Genomic DNA, 17,406 nt, shown 5'->3' on the forward strand with positions numbered 1-17,406 from the left:
GGGGGACAGAGCGGAGGGGGACAGAGCGGAGGGGGACAGAGCGCGGAGGGGGACAGAGCGGAGGGATACAGAGAGCGGAGGGGGACAGAGAGCGGAGGGGGACAGAGAGCGGAGGGGGACAGAGAGCGGAGGGGGACAGAGCGGAGGGGGACAGAGCGGAGGGGGACAGAGCGGAGGGGGACAGAGAGCGGAGGGGGACAGTGCGGAGGGGGACAGAGAGCGGAGGGGGACAGAGCGGAGGGGGACAGAGAGCAGAGGGGGACAGAGAGCGGAGGGGGACAGAGAGCGGAATGGGACAGAGAGCGGAGGGGGACAGAGCGGAGGGGGACAGAGAGCAGAGGGGGACAGAGAGCGGAGGGGGACAGAGAGCGGAGGGGGACAGAGACCGGAGGGGGACAGAGAGCAGAGGGGGACAGAGAAAACAAGTGGCAAAGTTACTTTGAGTACACACAACATGCCAATGTGGCATTGACATTCTGTATAGGCTACAACAGAGGACATAATATAATTATAGCTTTTAGAAAACAACTCTTATAAATGTCTATCAATTTAAGGAAAAACACGTTTGTCGTTTTGTTGTCATTGTATTCTTCCACCCAATCATCATAAGAGTGCACTTGAGTGCAATTAGCTTGCCAAAGAAACAGCTGTGGACATAAAATGGTGCTTTTCGTCTTGTTTGTTTCTCTGTCGTCTCTTGTCCCTGCTGTAGTTACAGTGTGGAAGTTGGTGTGGAGGGGCCTGGGTGGGTTGTCAGTTCTGTTGGAAGGGTGTTGGTGTGGAGGGGCCTGGGTGGGTTGTCAGTTCTGTTGGAAGGGTGTTGGTGTGGAGGGGCCTGGGTGGGTTGTCAGTTGGGCTTGGGAGTGGTGGAGATGAGGGTGATGGTGCCTGGTTGGGGGCTGTTCTGTTGGGTCAGGGTGAATATAGGGTATAGGTGGAGGTTATGGGGGCCTGGGGAAACGTTGTGTGTCTTGGGTGGATGCTGACGGGGCCTGGGTGTTGGACCAGGGTGGTGCTGGTTAGGTGCTCAGTGCTGTGTCCTGGGCCTCAGAAGGTTGGGAGGGTGAGGGGTGTCCTGTCACCTACACTCTACAGACACCACAGAGTTCTGAGAGGAGGAAGAGGACGACACAGGAGTGTCGGCTAGCGTCAACATCACCGCTGCTGTTAGAGAGCTGGAGGACGGGGACGAGGAAGAGGAGGAGGAGGAAGATGCAGCCACTGTACCTGGGGAGAAAAAACAACATGGTGTTCAGATGGAGAGAAACAACATGGTGGTCAGATGGAGCAGGAACAACATGGTGGTCAGAAACAACATGGTGGTCAGAAACAACATGGTGGTCAGAAACAACATGGTGGTCAGAAACAACATGGTGGTCAGATGGAGCAGAAACAACATGGTGGTCAGATGGAGCAGAAACAACATGGTGGTCAGATGGAGCAGAAACAACATGGTGGTCAGATGGAGCAGAGACAACATGGTGATCAGATGGAGCAGAAACAACATGGTGGTCAGATGGAGCAGAAACAACATGGTGGTCAGAAACAACATGGTGGTCAGATGGAGCAGAAACAACATGGTGGTCAGATGGAGCAGAAACAACATGGTGGTCAGAAACAACATGGTGGTCAGAAACAACATGGTGGTCAGAAACAACATGGTGGTCAGATGGAGCAGAAACAACATGGTGGTCAGATGGAGCAGAAACAACATGGTGGTCAGAAACAACATGGTGGTCAGATGGAGACGAAACAACATGGTGGTCAGAAACAACATGGTGGTCAGATGGAGCAGAAACAACATGGTGGTCAGATGGAGCAGAAACAACATGGTGGTCAGAAACAACATGGTGGTCAGATGGAGAAGAAACAACATGATGGTCAGAAACAACATGGTGGTCAGATGGAGCAGAAACAACATGGTGGTCAGATGGAGAAGAAACAACATAGTGGTCAGATGGAGAAGAAACAACATGGTGGTCAGAAACAACATGGTGGTCAGATGGAGCAGAAACAACATGGTGGTCAGATGGAGAAGAAACAACATGGTGGTCAGAAACAACATGGTGGTCAGAAACAACATGGTGGTCAGATGGAGAAGAAACAACATGGTGGTCAGAAACAACATGGTGGTCAGAAACAACATGGTGGTCAGATGGAGCAGAAACAACATGATGGTCAGATGGAGAAGAAACAACATGGTGGTCAGAAACAACATGGTGGTCAGATGGAGCAGAAACAACATGATGGTCAGAAACAACATGGTGGTCAGATGGAGCAGAAACAACATGGTGGTCAGATGGAGAAGAAACAACATGGTGGTCAGAAGAAGCAGAAACAACATGGTGGTCAGAAGAAGCAGAAACAACATGGTGGTCAGAAACAACATGGTGGTCAGATGGAGCAGAAACAACATGATGGTCAGAAACAACATGGTGGTCAGATGGAGCAGAAACAACATGGTGGTCAGATGGAGCAGAAACAACATGGTGGTCAGATGGAGAAGAAACAACATGGTGGTCAGAAGAAGCAGAAACAACATGGTGGTCAGAAGAAGCAGAAACAACATGGTGGTCAGAAACAACATGGTGGTCAGATGGAGCAGAAACAACATGATGTTCAGAAACAACATGGTGGTCAGATGGAGCAGAAACAACATGGTGGTCAGATGGAGACGAAACAACATGGTGCTCAGATGGAGCAGAAACAACATGGTGGTCAGATGGAGCAGAAACAACAAGGTGGTAAGAAACAACAAGGTGGTCAGATGGAGCAGAAACAACATGGTGGTCAGATGGAGCAGAAACAACATGGTGGTCAGATGGAGAAGAGACAACATGGTGGTCAGATGGAGAAGAGACAACATGGTGGTCAGATGGAGAAGAAACAACATGGTGGTCAGAAACAACATGGTGATCAGATGGAGAGAAACAACATGGTGGTCAGAAACAACATGGTGGTCAGATGGAGCAGAAACAACATGGTGGTCAGATGGAGCAGAAACAACATGATGGTCAGATGGAGCAGAAACAACATGGTGGTCAGAAACAACATGGTGGTCAGATGGAGCAGAAACAACATGGTGGTCAGATGGAGCAGAAACAACATGGTGGTCAGAAACAACATGATGGTCAGATGGAGAAGAAACAACATGGTGGTCAGATGGAGCAGAAACAACATGGTGGTCAGATGGAGAAGAAACAACATGGTGGTCAGATGGAGAAGAAACAACATGGTGGTCAGAAGAAGCAGAAACAACAAGGTGGTCAGAAGAATCAGAAACAACATGGTGGTCAGATGGAGCAGAAACAACATGGTGGTCAGATGGAGAAGAAACAACATGGTGGTCAGATGGAGCAGAAACAACATGGTGGTCAGATGGAGCAGAAACAACATGGTGGTCAGATGGAGCAGAAACAACATGGTGGTCAGATGGAGCAGAAACAACATGGTGGTCAGAAACAACATGGTGGTCAGATGGAGACGAAACAACATGGTGGTCAGAAACAACATGGTGGTCAGATGGAGCAGAAACAACATGGTGGTCAGATGGAGCAGAAACAACATGGTGGTCAGAAACAACATGGTGGTCAGATGGAGAAGAAACAACATAGTGGTCAGATGGAGAAGAAACAACATGGTGGTCAGAAACAACATGGTGGTCAGAAACAACATGGTGGTCAGATGGAGCAGAAACAACATGGTGGTCAGATGGAGCAGAAACAACATGGTGGTCAGAAACAACATGGTGGTCAGATGGAGAAGAAACAACATAGTGGTCAGATGGAGAAGAAACAACATGGTGGTCAGAAACAACATGGTGGTCAGAAACAACATGGTGGTCAGATGGAGAAGAAACAACATGGTGGTCAGAAACAACATGGTGGTCAGAAACAACATGGTGGTCAGATGGAGCAGAAACAACATGATGGTCAGATGAAGAAGAAACAACATGGTGGTCAGAAACAACATGGTGGTCAGATGGAGCAGAAACAACATGATGGTCAGAAACAACATGGTGGTCAGATGGAGCAGAAACAACATGGTGGTCAGATGGAGAAGAAACAACATGGTGGTCAGAAGAAGCAGAAACAACATGGTGGTCAGACGAAGCAGAAACAACATGGTGGTCAGAAACAACATGGTGGTCAGATGGAGCAGAAACAACATGATGGTCAGAAACAACATGGTGGTCAGATGGAGCAGAAACAACATGGTGGTCAGATGGAGCAGAAACAACATGGTGGTCAGATGGAGAAGAAACAACATGGTGGTCAGAAGAAGCAGAAACAACATGGTGGTCAGAAGAAGCAGAAACAACATGGTGGTCAGAAACAACATGGTGGTCAGATGGAGCAGAAACAACATGATGGTCAGAAACAACATGGTGGTCAGATGGAGCAGAAACAACATGGTGGTCAGATGGAGACGAAACAACATGGTGGTCAGATGGAGCAGAAACAACATGGTGGTCAGATGGAGAAGAAACAACATAGTGGTCAGATGGAGAAGAAACAACATGGTGGTCAGAAACAACATGGTGGTCAGATGGAGCAGAAACAACATGGTGGTCAGATGGAGAAGAAACAACATGGTGGTCAGAAACAACATGGTGGTCAGAAACAACATGGTGGTCAGATGGAGAAGAAACAACATGGTGGTCAGAAACAACATGGTGGTCAGAAACAACATGGTGGTCAGATGGAGCAGAAACAACATGATAATCAGATGGAGAAGAAACAACATGGTGGTCAGAAACAACATGGTGGTCAGATGGAGCAGAAACAACATGATGGTCAGAAACAACATGGTGGTCAGATGGAGCAGAAACAACATGGTGGTCAGATGGAGAAGAAACAACATGGTGGTCAGAAGAAGCAGAAACAACATGGTGGTCAGAAGAAGCAGAAACAACATGGTGGTCAGAAACAACATGGTGGTCAGATGGAGCAGAAACAACATGATGGTCAGAAACAACATGGTGGTCAGATGGAGCAGAAACAACATGGTGGTCAGATGGAGCAGAAACAACATGGTGGTCAGATGGAGAAGAAACAACATGGTGGTCAGAAGAAGCAGAAACAACATGGTGGTCAGAAGAAGCAGAAACAACATGGTGGTCAGAAACAACATGGTGGTCAGATGGAGCAGAAACAACATGATGTTCAGAAACAACATGGTGGTCAGATGGAGCAGAAACAACATGGTGGTCAGATGGAGACGAAACAACATGGTGCTCAGATGGAGCAGAAACAACATGGTGGTCAGATGGAGCAGAAACAACAAGGTGGTAAGAAACAACAAGGTGGTCAGATGGAGCAGAAACAACATGGTGGTCAGATGGAGCAGAAACAACATGGTGGTCAGATGGAGAAGAGACAACATGGTGGTCAGATGGAGAAGAGACAACATGGTGGTCAGATGGAGAAGAAACAACATGGTGGTCAGAAACAACATGGTGATCAGATGGAGAGAAACAACATGGTGGTCAGAAACAACATGGTGGTCAGATGGAGCAGAAACAACATGGTGGTCAGATGGAGCAGAAACAACATGATGGTCAGATGGAGCAGAAACAACATGGTGGTCAGAAACAACATGGTGGTCAGATGGAGCAGAAACAACATGGTGGTCAGATGGAGCAGAAACAACATGGTGGTCAGAAACAACATGATGGTCAGATGGAGAAGAAACAACATGGTGGTCAGATGGAGCAGAAACAACATGGTGGTCAGATGGAGAAGAAACAACATGGTGGTCAGATGGAGAAGAAACAACATGGTGGTCAGAAGAAGCAGAAACAACAAGGTGGTCAGAAGAATCAGAAACAACATGGTGGTCAGATGGAGCAGAAACAACATGGTGGTCAGATGGAGAAGAAACAACATGGTGGTCAGATGGAGCAGAAACAACATGGTGGTCAGATGGAGCAGAAACAACATGGTGGTCAGATGGAGCAGAAACAACATGGTGGTCAGATGGAGCAGAAACAACATGGTGGTCAGAAACAACATGGTGGTCAGATGGAGACGAAACAACATGGTGGTCAGAAACAACATGGTGGTCAGATGGAGCAGAAACAACATGGTGGTCAGATGGAGCAGAAACAACATGGTGGTCAGAAACAACATGGTGGTCAGATGGAGAAGAAACAACATAGTGGTCAGATGGAGAAGAAACAACATGGTGGTCAGAAACAACATGGTGGTCAGAAACAACATGGTGGTCAGATGGAGAAGAAACAACATGGTGGTCAGAAACAACATGGTGGTCAGAAACAACATGGTGGTCAGATGGAGCAGAAACAACATGATGGTCAGATGAAGAAGAAACAACATGGTGGTCAGAAACAACATGGTGGTCAGATGGAGCAGAAACAACATGATGGTCAGAAACAACATGGTGGTCAGATGGAGCAGAAACAACATGGTGGTCAGATGGAGAAGAAACAACATGGTGGTCAGAAGAAGCAGAAACAACATGGTGGTCAGACGAAGCAGAAACAACATGGTGGTCAGAAACAACATGGTGGTCAGATGGAGCAGAAACAACATGATGGTCAGAAACAACATGGTGGTCAGATGGAGCAGAAACAACATGGTGGTCAGATGGAGCAGAAACAACATGGTGGTCAGATGGAGAAGAAACAACATGGTGGTCAGAAGAAGCAGAAACAACATGGTGGTCAGAAGAAGCAGAAACAACATGGTGGTCAGAAACAACATGGTGGTCAGATGGAGCAGAAACAACATGATGGTCAGAAACAACATGGTGGTCAGATAGAGCAGAAACAACATGGTGGTCAGATGGAGACGAAACAACATGGTGGTCAGATGGAGCAGAAACAACATGGTGGTCAGATGGAGCAGAAACAACATGGTGGTCAGATGGAGCAGAAACAACATGGTGGTCAGATGGAGAAGAGACAACATGGTGGTCAGATGGAGAAGAGACAACATGGTGGTCAGATGGAGACGAAACAACATGGTGCTCAGATGGAGCAGAAACAACATGGTGGTCAGATGGAGCAGAAACAACAAGGTGGTAAGAAACAACAAGGTGGTCAGATGGAGCAGAAACAACATGGTGGTCAGATGGAGCAGAAACAACATGGTGGTCAGATGGAGAAGAGACAACATGGTGGTCAGATGGAGAAGAGACAACATGGTGGTCAGATGGAGAAGAAACAACATGGTGGTCAGAAACAACATGGTGATCAGATGGAGAGAAACAACATGGTGGTCAGAAACAACATGGTGGTCAGATGGAGCAGAAACAACATGGTGGTCAGATGGAGCAGAAACAACATGATGGTCAGATGGAGCAGAAACAACATGGTGGTCAGAAACAACATGGTGGTCAGATGGAGCAGAAACAACATGGTGGTCAGATGGAGCAGAAACAACATGGTGGTCAGAAACAACATGATGGTCAGATGGAGAAGAAACAACATGGTGGTCAGATGGAGCAGAAACAACATGGTGGTCAGATGGAGAAGAAACAACATGGTGGTCAGATGGAGAAGAAACAACATGGTGGTCAGAAGAAGCAGAAACAACATGGTGGTCAGAAGAATCAGAAACAACATGGTGGTCAGATGGAGCAGAAACAACATGGTGGTCAGATGGAGAAGAAACAACATGGTGGTCAGATGGAGCAGAAACAACATGGTGGTCAGATGGAGCAGAAACAACATGGTGGTCAGATGGAGCAGAAACAACATGGTGGTCAGATGGAGCAGAAACAACATGGTGGTCAGAAACAACATGGTGGTCAGATGGAGACGAAACAACATGGTGGTCAGAAACAACATGGTGGTCAGATGGAGCAGAAACAACATGGTGGTCAGATGGAGCAGAAACAACATGGTGGTCAGAAACAACATGGTGGTCAGAAACAACATGGTGGTCAGATGGAGAAGAAACAACATAGTGGTCAGATGGAGAAGAAACAACATGGTGGTCAGAAACAACATGGTGGTCAGATGGAGCAGAAACAACATGGTGGTCAGATGGAGAAGAAACAACATGGTGGTCAGAAACAACATGGTGGTCAGAAACAACATGGTGGTCAGATGGAGAAGAAACAACATGGTGGTCAGAAACAACATGGTGGTCAGAAACAACATGGTGGTCAGATGGAGCAGAAACAACATGATGGTCAGATGAAGAAGAAACAACATGGTGGTCAGAAACAACATGGTGGTCAGATGGAGCAGAAACAACATGATGGTCAGAAACAACATGGTGGTCAGATGGAGCAGAAACAACATGGTGGTCAGATGGAGAAGAAACAACATGGTGGTCAGAAGAAGCAGAAACAACATGGTGGTCAGAAGAAGCAGAAACAACATGGTGGTCAGAAACAACATGGTGGTCAGATGGAGCAGAAACAACATGATGGTCAGAAACAACATGGTGGTCAGATGGAGCAGAAACAACATGGTGGTCAGATGGAGCAGAAACAACATGGTGGTCAGATGGAGAAGAAACAACATGGTGGTCAGAAGAAGCAGAAACAACATGGTGGTCAGAAGAAGCAGAAACAACATGGTGGTCAGAAACAACATGGTGGTCAGATGGAGCAGAAACAACATGATGGTCAGAAACAACATGGTGGTCAGATGGAGCAGAAACAACATGGTGGTCAGATGGAGACGAAACAACATGGTGGTCAGATGGAGAAGAGACAACATGGTGGTCAGATGGAGAAGAGACAACATGGTGGTCAGATGGAGAAGAGACAACATGGTGGTCAGATGGAGAAGAGACAACATGGTGGTCAGATGGAGAAGAAACAACATGGTGGTCAGAAACAACATGGTGATCAGATGGAGAGAAACAACATGGTGGTCAGAAACAACATGGTGGTCAGATGGAGCAGAAACAACATGGTGGTCAGATGGAGCAGAAACAACATGATGGTCAGATGGAGCAGAAACAACATGGTGGTCAGAAACAACATGGTGGTCAGATGGAGCAGAAACAACATGGTGGTCAGATGGAGCAGAAACAACATGGTGGTCAGAAACAACATGATGGTCAGATGGAGAAGAAACAACATGGTGGTCAGATGGAGCAGAAACAACATGGTGGTCAGATGGAGAAGAAACAACATGGTGGTCAGATGGAGAAGAAACAACATGGTGGTCAGATGGAGAAGAAACAACATGGTGGTCAGAAGAAGCAGAAACAACATGGTGGTCAGAAGAATCAGAAACAACATGGTGGTCAGATGGAGCAGAAACAACATGGTGGTCAGATGGAGCAGAAACAACATGATGGTCAGAAACAACATGGTGGTCAGATGGAGCAGAAACAACATGGTGGTCAGATGGAGAAGAAACAACATGGTGGTCAGATGGAGAAGAAACAACATGGTGGTCAGATGGAGAAGAAACAACATGGTGGTCAGATGGAGAAGAAACAACATGGTGGTCAGATGGAGCAGAAACAACATGGTGGTCAGATGGAGCAGAAACAACATGGTGGTCAGGTGGAGCAGAAACAACATGGTGGTCAGATGGAGCAGAAACAACATGGTGGTCAGAAACAACATGGTGGTCAGGTGGAGCAGAAACAACATGGTGGTCAGATGGAGCAGAAACAACATGGTGGTCAGATGGAGCAGAAACAACATGGTGGTCAGATGGAGCAGAAACAACATGGTGATCAGAAACAACATGGTGGTCAGAAACAACATGGTGGTCAGATGGAGCAGAAACAACATGGTGGTCAGATGGAGAAGAAACAACATGATGGTCAGATGGAGCAGAAACAACATGGTGGTCAGAAACAACATGGTGGTCAGATGGAGCAGAAACAACATGGTGGTCAGATGGAGCAGAAACAACATGGTGGTCAGAAGAATCAGAAACAACAAGGTGGTCAGATGGAGCAGAAACAACATGGTGGTCAGAAACAACATGGTGGTCAGATGGAGAAGAAACAACATGGTGGTCAGAAACAACATGGTGGTCAGATGGAGACGAAACAACATGGTGGTCAGATGGAGAAGAAACAACATGGTGGTCAGATGGAGCAGAAACAACAAGGTGGTCAGAAACAACAAGGTGGTCAGATGAAGCAGAAACAACATGGTGGTCAGATGGAGCAGAAACAACATGGTGGTCAGATGGAGCAGAAACAACAAGGTGATCAGAAACAACATGGTGGTCAGATGGAGAAGAAACAACATGGTGGTCAGAAACAACATGGTCAGATGGAGCAGAGACAACATGATGGTCAGATGGAGCAGAAACAACATGGTGGTCAGATGGAAAAGAGACAACATGGTGGTCAGATGGAAAAGAGACAACATGGTGGTCAGATGGAGAAGAGACAACATGGTGGTCAGATGGAGAAGAGACAACATGGTGGTCAGATGGAGAAGAGACAACATGGTGGTCAGATGGAGCAGAAACAACAAGGTGGTCAGAAACAACAAGGTGGTCAGATGGAGCAGAAAGAACATGATGGTCAGATGGAGCAGAAACAACATGGTGGTCAGAAACAACATGGTGGTCAGATGGAGAAGAAACAACATGGTGGTCAGAAACAACATGGTGGTCAGATGGAGCAGAAACAACATGATGGTCAGAAGAAACAGAAACAACATGGTGGTCAGAAGAAGCAGAAACAACATGGTGGTCAGAAACAACATGGTGGTCAGATGGAGCAGAAAAAACATGATGGTCAGAAACAACATGGTGGTCAGATGGAGCAGAAACAACATGGTGGTCAGATGGAGACGAAACAACATGGTGGTCAGATGGAGCAGAAACAACATGGTGGTCAGATGGAGCAGAAACAACATGGTGGTCAGGTGGAGACGAAACAACATGGTGGTCAGATGGAGCAGAAACAACAAGGTGGTCAGAAACAACATGGTGGTCAGATGGAGCAGAAACAACATGGTGGTCAGATGGAGAAGAGACAACATGGTGGTCAGATGGAGAAGAGACAACATGGTGGTGAGATGGAGAAGAGACAACATGGTGGTCAGATGGAGAAGAGACAACATGGTGGTCAGAAACAACATGGTGATCAGATGGAGAGAAACAACATGGTGGTCAGAAACAACATGGTGGTCAGATGGAGCAGAAACAACATGGTGGTCAGAAACAACATGGTGGTCAGATGGAGCAGAAACAACATGGTGGTCAGATGGAGCAGAAACAACATGGTGGTCAGAAACAACATGATGGTCAGATGGAGAAGAAACAACATGGTGGTCAGATGGAGAAGAAACAACATGGTGGCCAGATGGAGAAGAAACAACATGGTGGTCAGAAGAAGCAGAAACAACATGGTGGTCAGAAGAAGCAGAAACAACATGTTGGTCAGATGGAGAAGAAACAACATGATGGTCAGAAACAACATGGTGGTCAGATGGAGCAGAAACAACATGGTGGTCAGAAGAAGCAGAAACAACATGGTGGTCAGAAGAAGCAGAAACAACATGGTCTGTAGCTTAGAAGTCTGTAGCTTAGAAGTCTGTGGCTTAGAAGTCTGTGGCTTAGAAGTCTGTAGCTTAGAAGTCTGTATTTTAGAAGTCTGTAGCTTAGAAGTCTGTAGTTTAGAAGTCTGTAGTTTAGAAGTCTGTAGTTTAGAAGTCTGTAGCTTAGAAGTCTGTAGCTTAGAAGTCTGTAGTTTAGAAGTATGTAGCTTAGAAGTCTGTAGCTTAGAAGTCTGTAGCTTAGAAGTCTGTAGCTTAGAAGTCTGTAGCTTAGAAGTCTGTAGCTTAGAAGTCTGCAGCTTAGAAGTCTGCAGCTTAGAAGTCTGTGGTTCAGAAGTCTGTGGTTTAGAAGTCTGTAGCTTAGAAGTCTGCAGCTTAGAAGTCTGTAGCTTAGAAGTCTGTGGCTTAGAAGTCTGTGGTTTAGAAGTCTGTAGCTTAGAAGTCTGTAGCTTAGAAGTCTGTAGCTTAGAAGTCTGTAGCTTAGCAGTCTGTGGTTTAGAAGTCTGTAGCTTAGAAGTCTGTAGCTTAGAAGTCTGTAGCTTAGAAGTCTGTAGCTTAGAAGTCTGTAGCTTAGAAGTCTGTAGTTTAGCAGTCTGTAGCTTAGAAGTCTGTAGCTTAGAAGTCTGTAGCTTAGAAGTCTGTAGCTTAGAAGTATGTGGTTTAGAAATCTGTGGCTTAGAAGTCTGTAGTTTAGTAGTTTGTAGCTTAGCAGTCTGTAGCTTAGAAGTCTGTAGCTTAGAAGTCTGTAGTTTAGAAGTCTGTAGCTTAGAAGTCTGTAATTTAGAAGTCTGTGGTTTAGAAGTCTGTAGCTTAGAAGTCTGTAGCTTAGAAGTCTGTAGCTTAGAAGTATGTAGTTTAGAAGTATGTAGCTTAGAAGTCTGTAGCTTAGAAGTCTGTAGTTTAGAAGTCTGTAGCTTAGAAGTCTGTAGCTTAGAGGTCTGTAGCTTAGAGGTCTGTAGCTTAGAAGTCTGTAGCTTAGAAGTCTGTAGCTTAGAAGTCTGTGGTTTAGAAGTCTGTGGTTTAGAAGTCTGTAGCTTAGAAGTCTGTAGCTTAGAAGTCTGTAGCTTAGAAGTCTGTGGCTTAGAAGTCTGTGGCTTAGAAGTCTGTGGTTTAGAAGTCTGTAGCTTAGAAGTCTGTAGCTTAGAAGTCTGTAGCTTAGAAGTCTGTAGCTTAGAAGTCTGTGGTTTAGAAGTCTGCGGTTTAGAAGTCTGTAGCTTAGCAGTCTGTGGTTTAGAAGTCTGTAGCTTAGAAGTCTGTAGCTTAGAAGTCTGTAGCTTAGAAGTCTGTAGCTTAGAAGTCTGTAGTTTAGCAGTCTGTAGCTTAGAAGTCTGTAGCTTAGAAGTCTGTAGCTTAGAAGTCTGTGGCTTAGAAGTATGTGGTTTAGAAATCTGTGGCTTAGAAGTCTGTAGTTTAGTAGTTTGTAGCTTAGCAGTCTGTAGCTTAGCAGTCTGTAGCTTAGAAGTCTGTAGCTTAGAAGTCTGTAGCTTAGCAGTCTGTGGTTTAGCAGTCTGTAGCTTAGAAGTCTGTAGTTTAGAAGTCTGTAGCTTAGAAGTCTGTAGCTTAGAAGTCTGTAGCTTAGAAGTATGTAGTTTAGAAGTATGTAGCTTAGAAGTCTGTAGCTTAGAAGTCTGTAGTTTAGAAGTCTGTAGCTTAGAAGTCTGTAGCTTAGAGGTCTGTAGCTTAGAAGTCTGTAGCTTAGAAGTCTGTAGCTTAGAAGTCTGTAGCTTAGAAGTCTGTGGTTTAGAAGTCTGTGGTTTAGAAGTCTGTAGCTTAGAAGTCTGTAGCTTAGAAGTCTGTAGCTTAGAAGTCTGTAGCTTAGAAGTCTGTGGCTTAGAAGTCTGTGGTTTAGAAGTCTGTAGCTTAGAAGTCTGTAGCTTAGAAGTCTGTAGCTTAGAAGTCTGTAGCTTAGAAGTCTGTGGTTTAGAAGTCTGCGGTTTAGAAGTCTGTAGCTTAGCAGTCTGTGGTTTAGAAGTCTGTAGCTTAGAAGTCTGTAGTTTAGAAGTCTGTAGCTTAGAAGTCTGTAGCTTAGAAGTCTGTAGCTTAGAAGTCTGTAGCTTAGAAGTCTGTAGCTTAGCAGTCTGTAGCTTAGAAGTCTGTAGCTTAGAAGTCTGTAGCTTAGAAGTCTGTGGCTTAGAAGTATGTGGTTTAGAAATCTGTGGCTTAGAAGTCTGTAGTTTAGTAGTTTGTAGCTTAGCAGTCTGTAGCTTAGCAGTCTGTAGCTTAGAAGTCTGTAGCTTAGAAGTCTGTAGCTTAGCAGTCTGTGGTTTAGCAGTCTGTAGCTTAGAAGTCTGTAGTTTAGAAGTCTGTAGCTTAGAAGTCTGTAGCTTAGAAGTCTGTAGCTTAGAAGTCTGTAGCTTAGAAGTCTGTAGCTTAGAAGTCTGTAGCTTAGAAGTCTGTAGTTTAGCAGTCTGTAGCTTAGAAGTCTGTAGCTTAGAAGTCTGTAGCTTAGAAGTATGTGGTTTAGAAATCTGTGGCTTAGAAGTCTGTAGTTTAGTAGTTTGTAGCTTAGCAGTCTGTAGCTTAGCAGTCTGTAGCTTAGAAGTCTGTAGCTTAGAAGTCCTCGTGTCCATTCAGACCCATTCCGATCCAAGAGTGTAAAGAGAGAAAAAGCCTCCGACTGGTCGCTGCCAGCACCATCAATAAACAAGCCATATTGGCCAAATGATCCACAGTTTCGAGTCCTTAAAAACGGTCTAGAACAGATTACTAAAGCCCAATTTGTTGTGTTTCAATGTGTAGCACATTCAAAACTTCATAGTCTATTGTTTTATTGGTTTGTACTTTCCTAAAACAGTAATTGTCCACCTCACAGTTCAGCTGTAGGAGATTTGAGCACTAAATGCATCAGGACAATGCATGTATAGACCTTAAGGGCTGAGGTGTCCACTGTATGATATTAACATAATATAATAAAATATATATTAAGGAAGAGAAGCTTAGGCCCTAGAAAGACCAGAGAGATAAAGATATGCTGGCGCCATATGTGTACAGAAGGAGGCTAATTCGTTAACTTTTCTATAAAGATATCAAATCTAATTTTATTAGTCACATGCGCTGAATACAACAGGTGAAGAAGACCTTACAATGCTTTACTTACGAGCCACTAACCAACAATACTGTTTCAAAAAAACAGATAAGAATAAGAAATAAAAGTAACAAGTAATTAATGAGCAGCAGTAAAATAACAATAGCAAGACTATATACAGGGGGGTACCGGTACAGAGTCAATGTGCTGGTTAGTTGAGGTAATATGTACATGTAGGTAGAGTTAAAGTGACTATGCATATATGATAACAATAGAGAGTATCAGCGGTGTAAAAGAGGTGGAGGGGGGGTGGGAGAGCAATGCAAATAGTCTGGGTAGCCCTTTGATTAGATGTTCAGGAGTCTTATGGCTTGGGGGGTAGAAGCTGTTTAGAAGCCTCTTGGACCTAGACTTGGTGCTCCGGTACCGCTTGCCGTGCGATAGCAGAGAGAAGAGTCTATGACTAGGGTGGCTGGAGTATTTGACCATTTTGAGGGCCTTCCTCTGACACCGCCTGGTATAGAGGTCTGAGACCGAGCAGCTGCCATACCAGGCAGTGATGCAACCAGTCAGGATGATCTCGATGGTGCAGCTGTAAAACCGTTTCAGGATCTCAGGACCCATGCCAAATCTTGTCAGTCTCCTGAGGGGGAATAGGTTTTGTCGTGCCCTCTTCACGACTGTCTTGGTGTGTTTGGACCATGTTAGTTTGTTGGGGATGTGGACGCCAAGGAACTTGAAGCTCTCAACCTGCTCCACTGCAGCCCAGTCGATGAGAATGGGGGCGTGCTCGACCTCTTTTTCCTGTAGTCCACAATCATCTCCTTTGTCTTGATCACATTGAGGGAGAGGTTCTTGTCCTGGCAACACACGACCAGGTCTCTGACCTCCTGCCTATAGGCTGTGTCTTCGTTGTTGGTGTTCAGGCCTACCACTGTTGTGTTGTCAGCAAACTTAATGACGGTGTTGGAGTCGTGCCTGGCCGTGCAGTCATGAGTGAACAGGGAGTACAGGAGGGGACTAAGCATGCACCCCAGGATTCAGTTGCAAAGGGAGGTGTTTCGTCCCAGGGTCCTTAGCTTAGTGATGAGCTTTGAGGGCACTATGGTGTTAAAAGCTGAGCTTTAGTCAATGAACAGCCTTCTAACATAGGTGTTCCTTTTGTCCAGGTGAGAAAGGGCAGTGTAGAGTGCAATAGAGATTGCAGCGTCTGTGGATCTGTTGGGGTGGTATGCAAATTGGATTGGGTCTAGGGTTTCTGGGATAATGGTGTTGATGTGAGCCATGACCAGCCTTTCAAAGGTCTTACTCACATCGGCTGTGGAGAACATGATCACACAATCTTCCGGAACAGCTGGTGCTTTCTTGCATGTTTCAGTTTATTTGCCTCAAAGCGAGCATAGAAGTAGTTTAGCTCATCTAGTAGGCTTGTGTCACTGGGCAGCGCTCGGCTGTGCTTCCCTTTGTAGTCTGTAACAGTTTGTTAGCCCTGCCACATCCGACGAGCGTCAGAGCCGATGTATTACGATTTGATCTTAGTCCTGTATTGACGCTTTTCCTGTTGGATGGTTCGTCAGAGGGCATAGCGGGATTTCTTATAAGCTTCCGGGTTAGGGTCCCGCTCCTTGAAAGCGGCAGCTCTATCCTTGAGCTCAGTGTGGATGATGCCTGTAATCCATGGCTTCTGGTTGGGTTATGTACGTACGGTCACTGTGGGGACGATGACGCCAATTGGTGCATTCAACATGTCAATACCTCTCACAAAAACAAGAAGTGATTAAGTCAATCTCTCCTCCACTTTGAGCCAGGAGAGATTGACATGCATATTATTAATGAATGCACATCCAAGGGCCAGCCGTGCTGCCCTGTTGTGAGCCAATTACAATTTTCCTAACTCCCTCTTTGTGTCATCTGACCACACGACTGAACAGTAGTCGAGGTGTGACTAAACTAGGGCCTGTAGGACCTGCCTTGATGATAGTGTTGTTAAGAAGGCAGAGCAGCGCTTTATTATGGACAGACTTCTCCCCATCTTAGCCAACGTCATGACACTACTGTTGTATCAATATGTTTTGACCATGACAGTTTTACAATCCTGGGTTACGCCAAGCAGTTTAGTCACCTCCACTTGCTCTATTTGCACATTATTTAGTGCAGGATTTATTTCAGGTTTAAGGTTTAGTGAATGATTTGTATAAAAAAACTATGCTTTATTCAAATATTTAGGATTAATTTATTCCTTGCCACCCATTCTGAAACTAACTGCAGCTCTTTGTTAAGTGTTGCAGTCATTTCAGACTCTGCAGTAGCTGGTCTGGGAGACTAGGTCTATTCAACATACACTAGAGCATTATCAATCAATCTACAGTCCTCAGACAGGATACAGCATGACAGGGATTGTCTTGGTCTCCAGCTACAGTACTACAGGGATTGTCTCGGTCTCCAGCTACAGTACTACAGTACTACAGGGATTGTCTCGGTCTCCAGCTACAGTACTACAGTACTAAGGGATTGTCTCGGTCTCCAGCTACAGTACTACAGGGATGGTCTCGGTCTCCAGCTACAGTACTACAGGGATTGTCTCGGTCTCCAGCTACAGTACTACAGTACTACAGGGATTGTCTTGGTCTCCAGCTACAGTACTACAGTACTACAGTACTACAGGGATGGTCTTGGTCTCCAGCTACAGTACTACAGTACTACAGGGATTGTCTCGGTCTCCAGCTACAGTACTACAGTACTACAGGGATGGTCTTGGTCTCCAGCTACAGTACTACAGTAATACAGGGATTGTCTTGATTGTCTTGGTCTCAAGCTACGGTACTACAGGGATGGTCTTGGTCTCCAGCTACAGTACTACAGAACTACAGGGATTGTCTTGATTGTCTCGGTCTCCAGCTACAGTACTACAGGGATTGTCTTGA

General features: G+C 45.6%; 1 protein-coding gene across 1 annotated transcript in view; it reads right to left on the reverse strand.

Annotated features, from left to right (window-relative positions):
• Window positions 1-355: 355 nt before the first annotated feature.
• The window catches only part of LOC139377191 (AT-rich interactive domain-containing protein 4B-like), a 186,776-nt gene continuing 169,725 nt past the window's right edge, over window positions 356-17,406 (reverse strand). Inside the window, exon 24 of the mRNA XM_071120192.1 lies at window positions 356-1,227. Coding sequence (XP_070976293.1) covers window positions 1,079-1,227 — 149 coding nt within the window. The 3' untranslated portion in view covers window positions 356-1,078. The remainder of the gene's footprint in view (window positions 1,228-17,406) is intronic.

The sequence above is a fragment of the Oncorhynchus clarkii genome, chromosome 20, assembly GCF_045791955.1.
Source record: "Oncorhynchus clarkii lewisi isolate Uvic-CL-2024 chromosome 20, UVic_Ocla_1.0, whole genome shotgun sequence".
Lineage (NCBI taxonomy): Eukaryota > Metazoa > Chordata > Actinopteri > Salmoniformes > Salmonidae > Oncorhynchus > Oncorhynchus clarkii.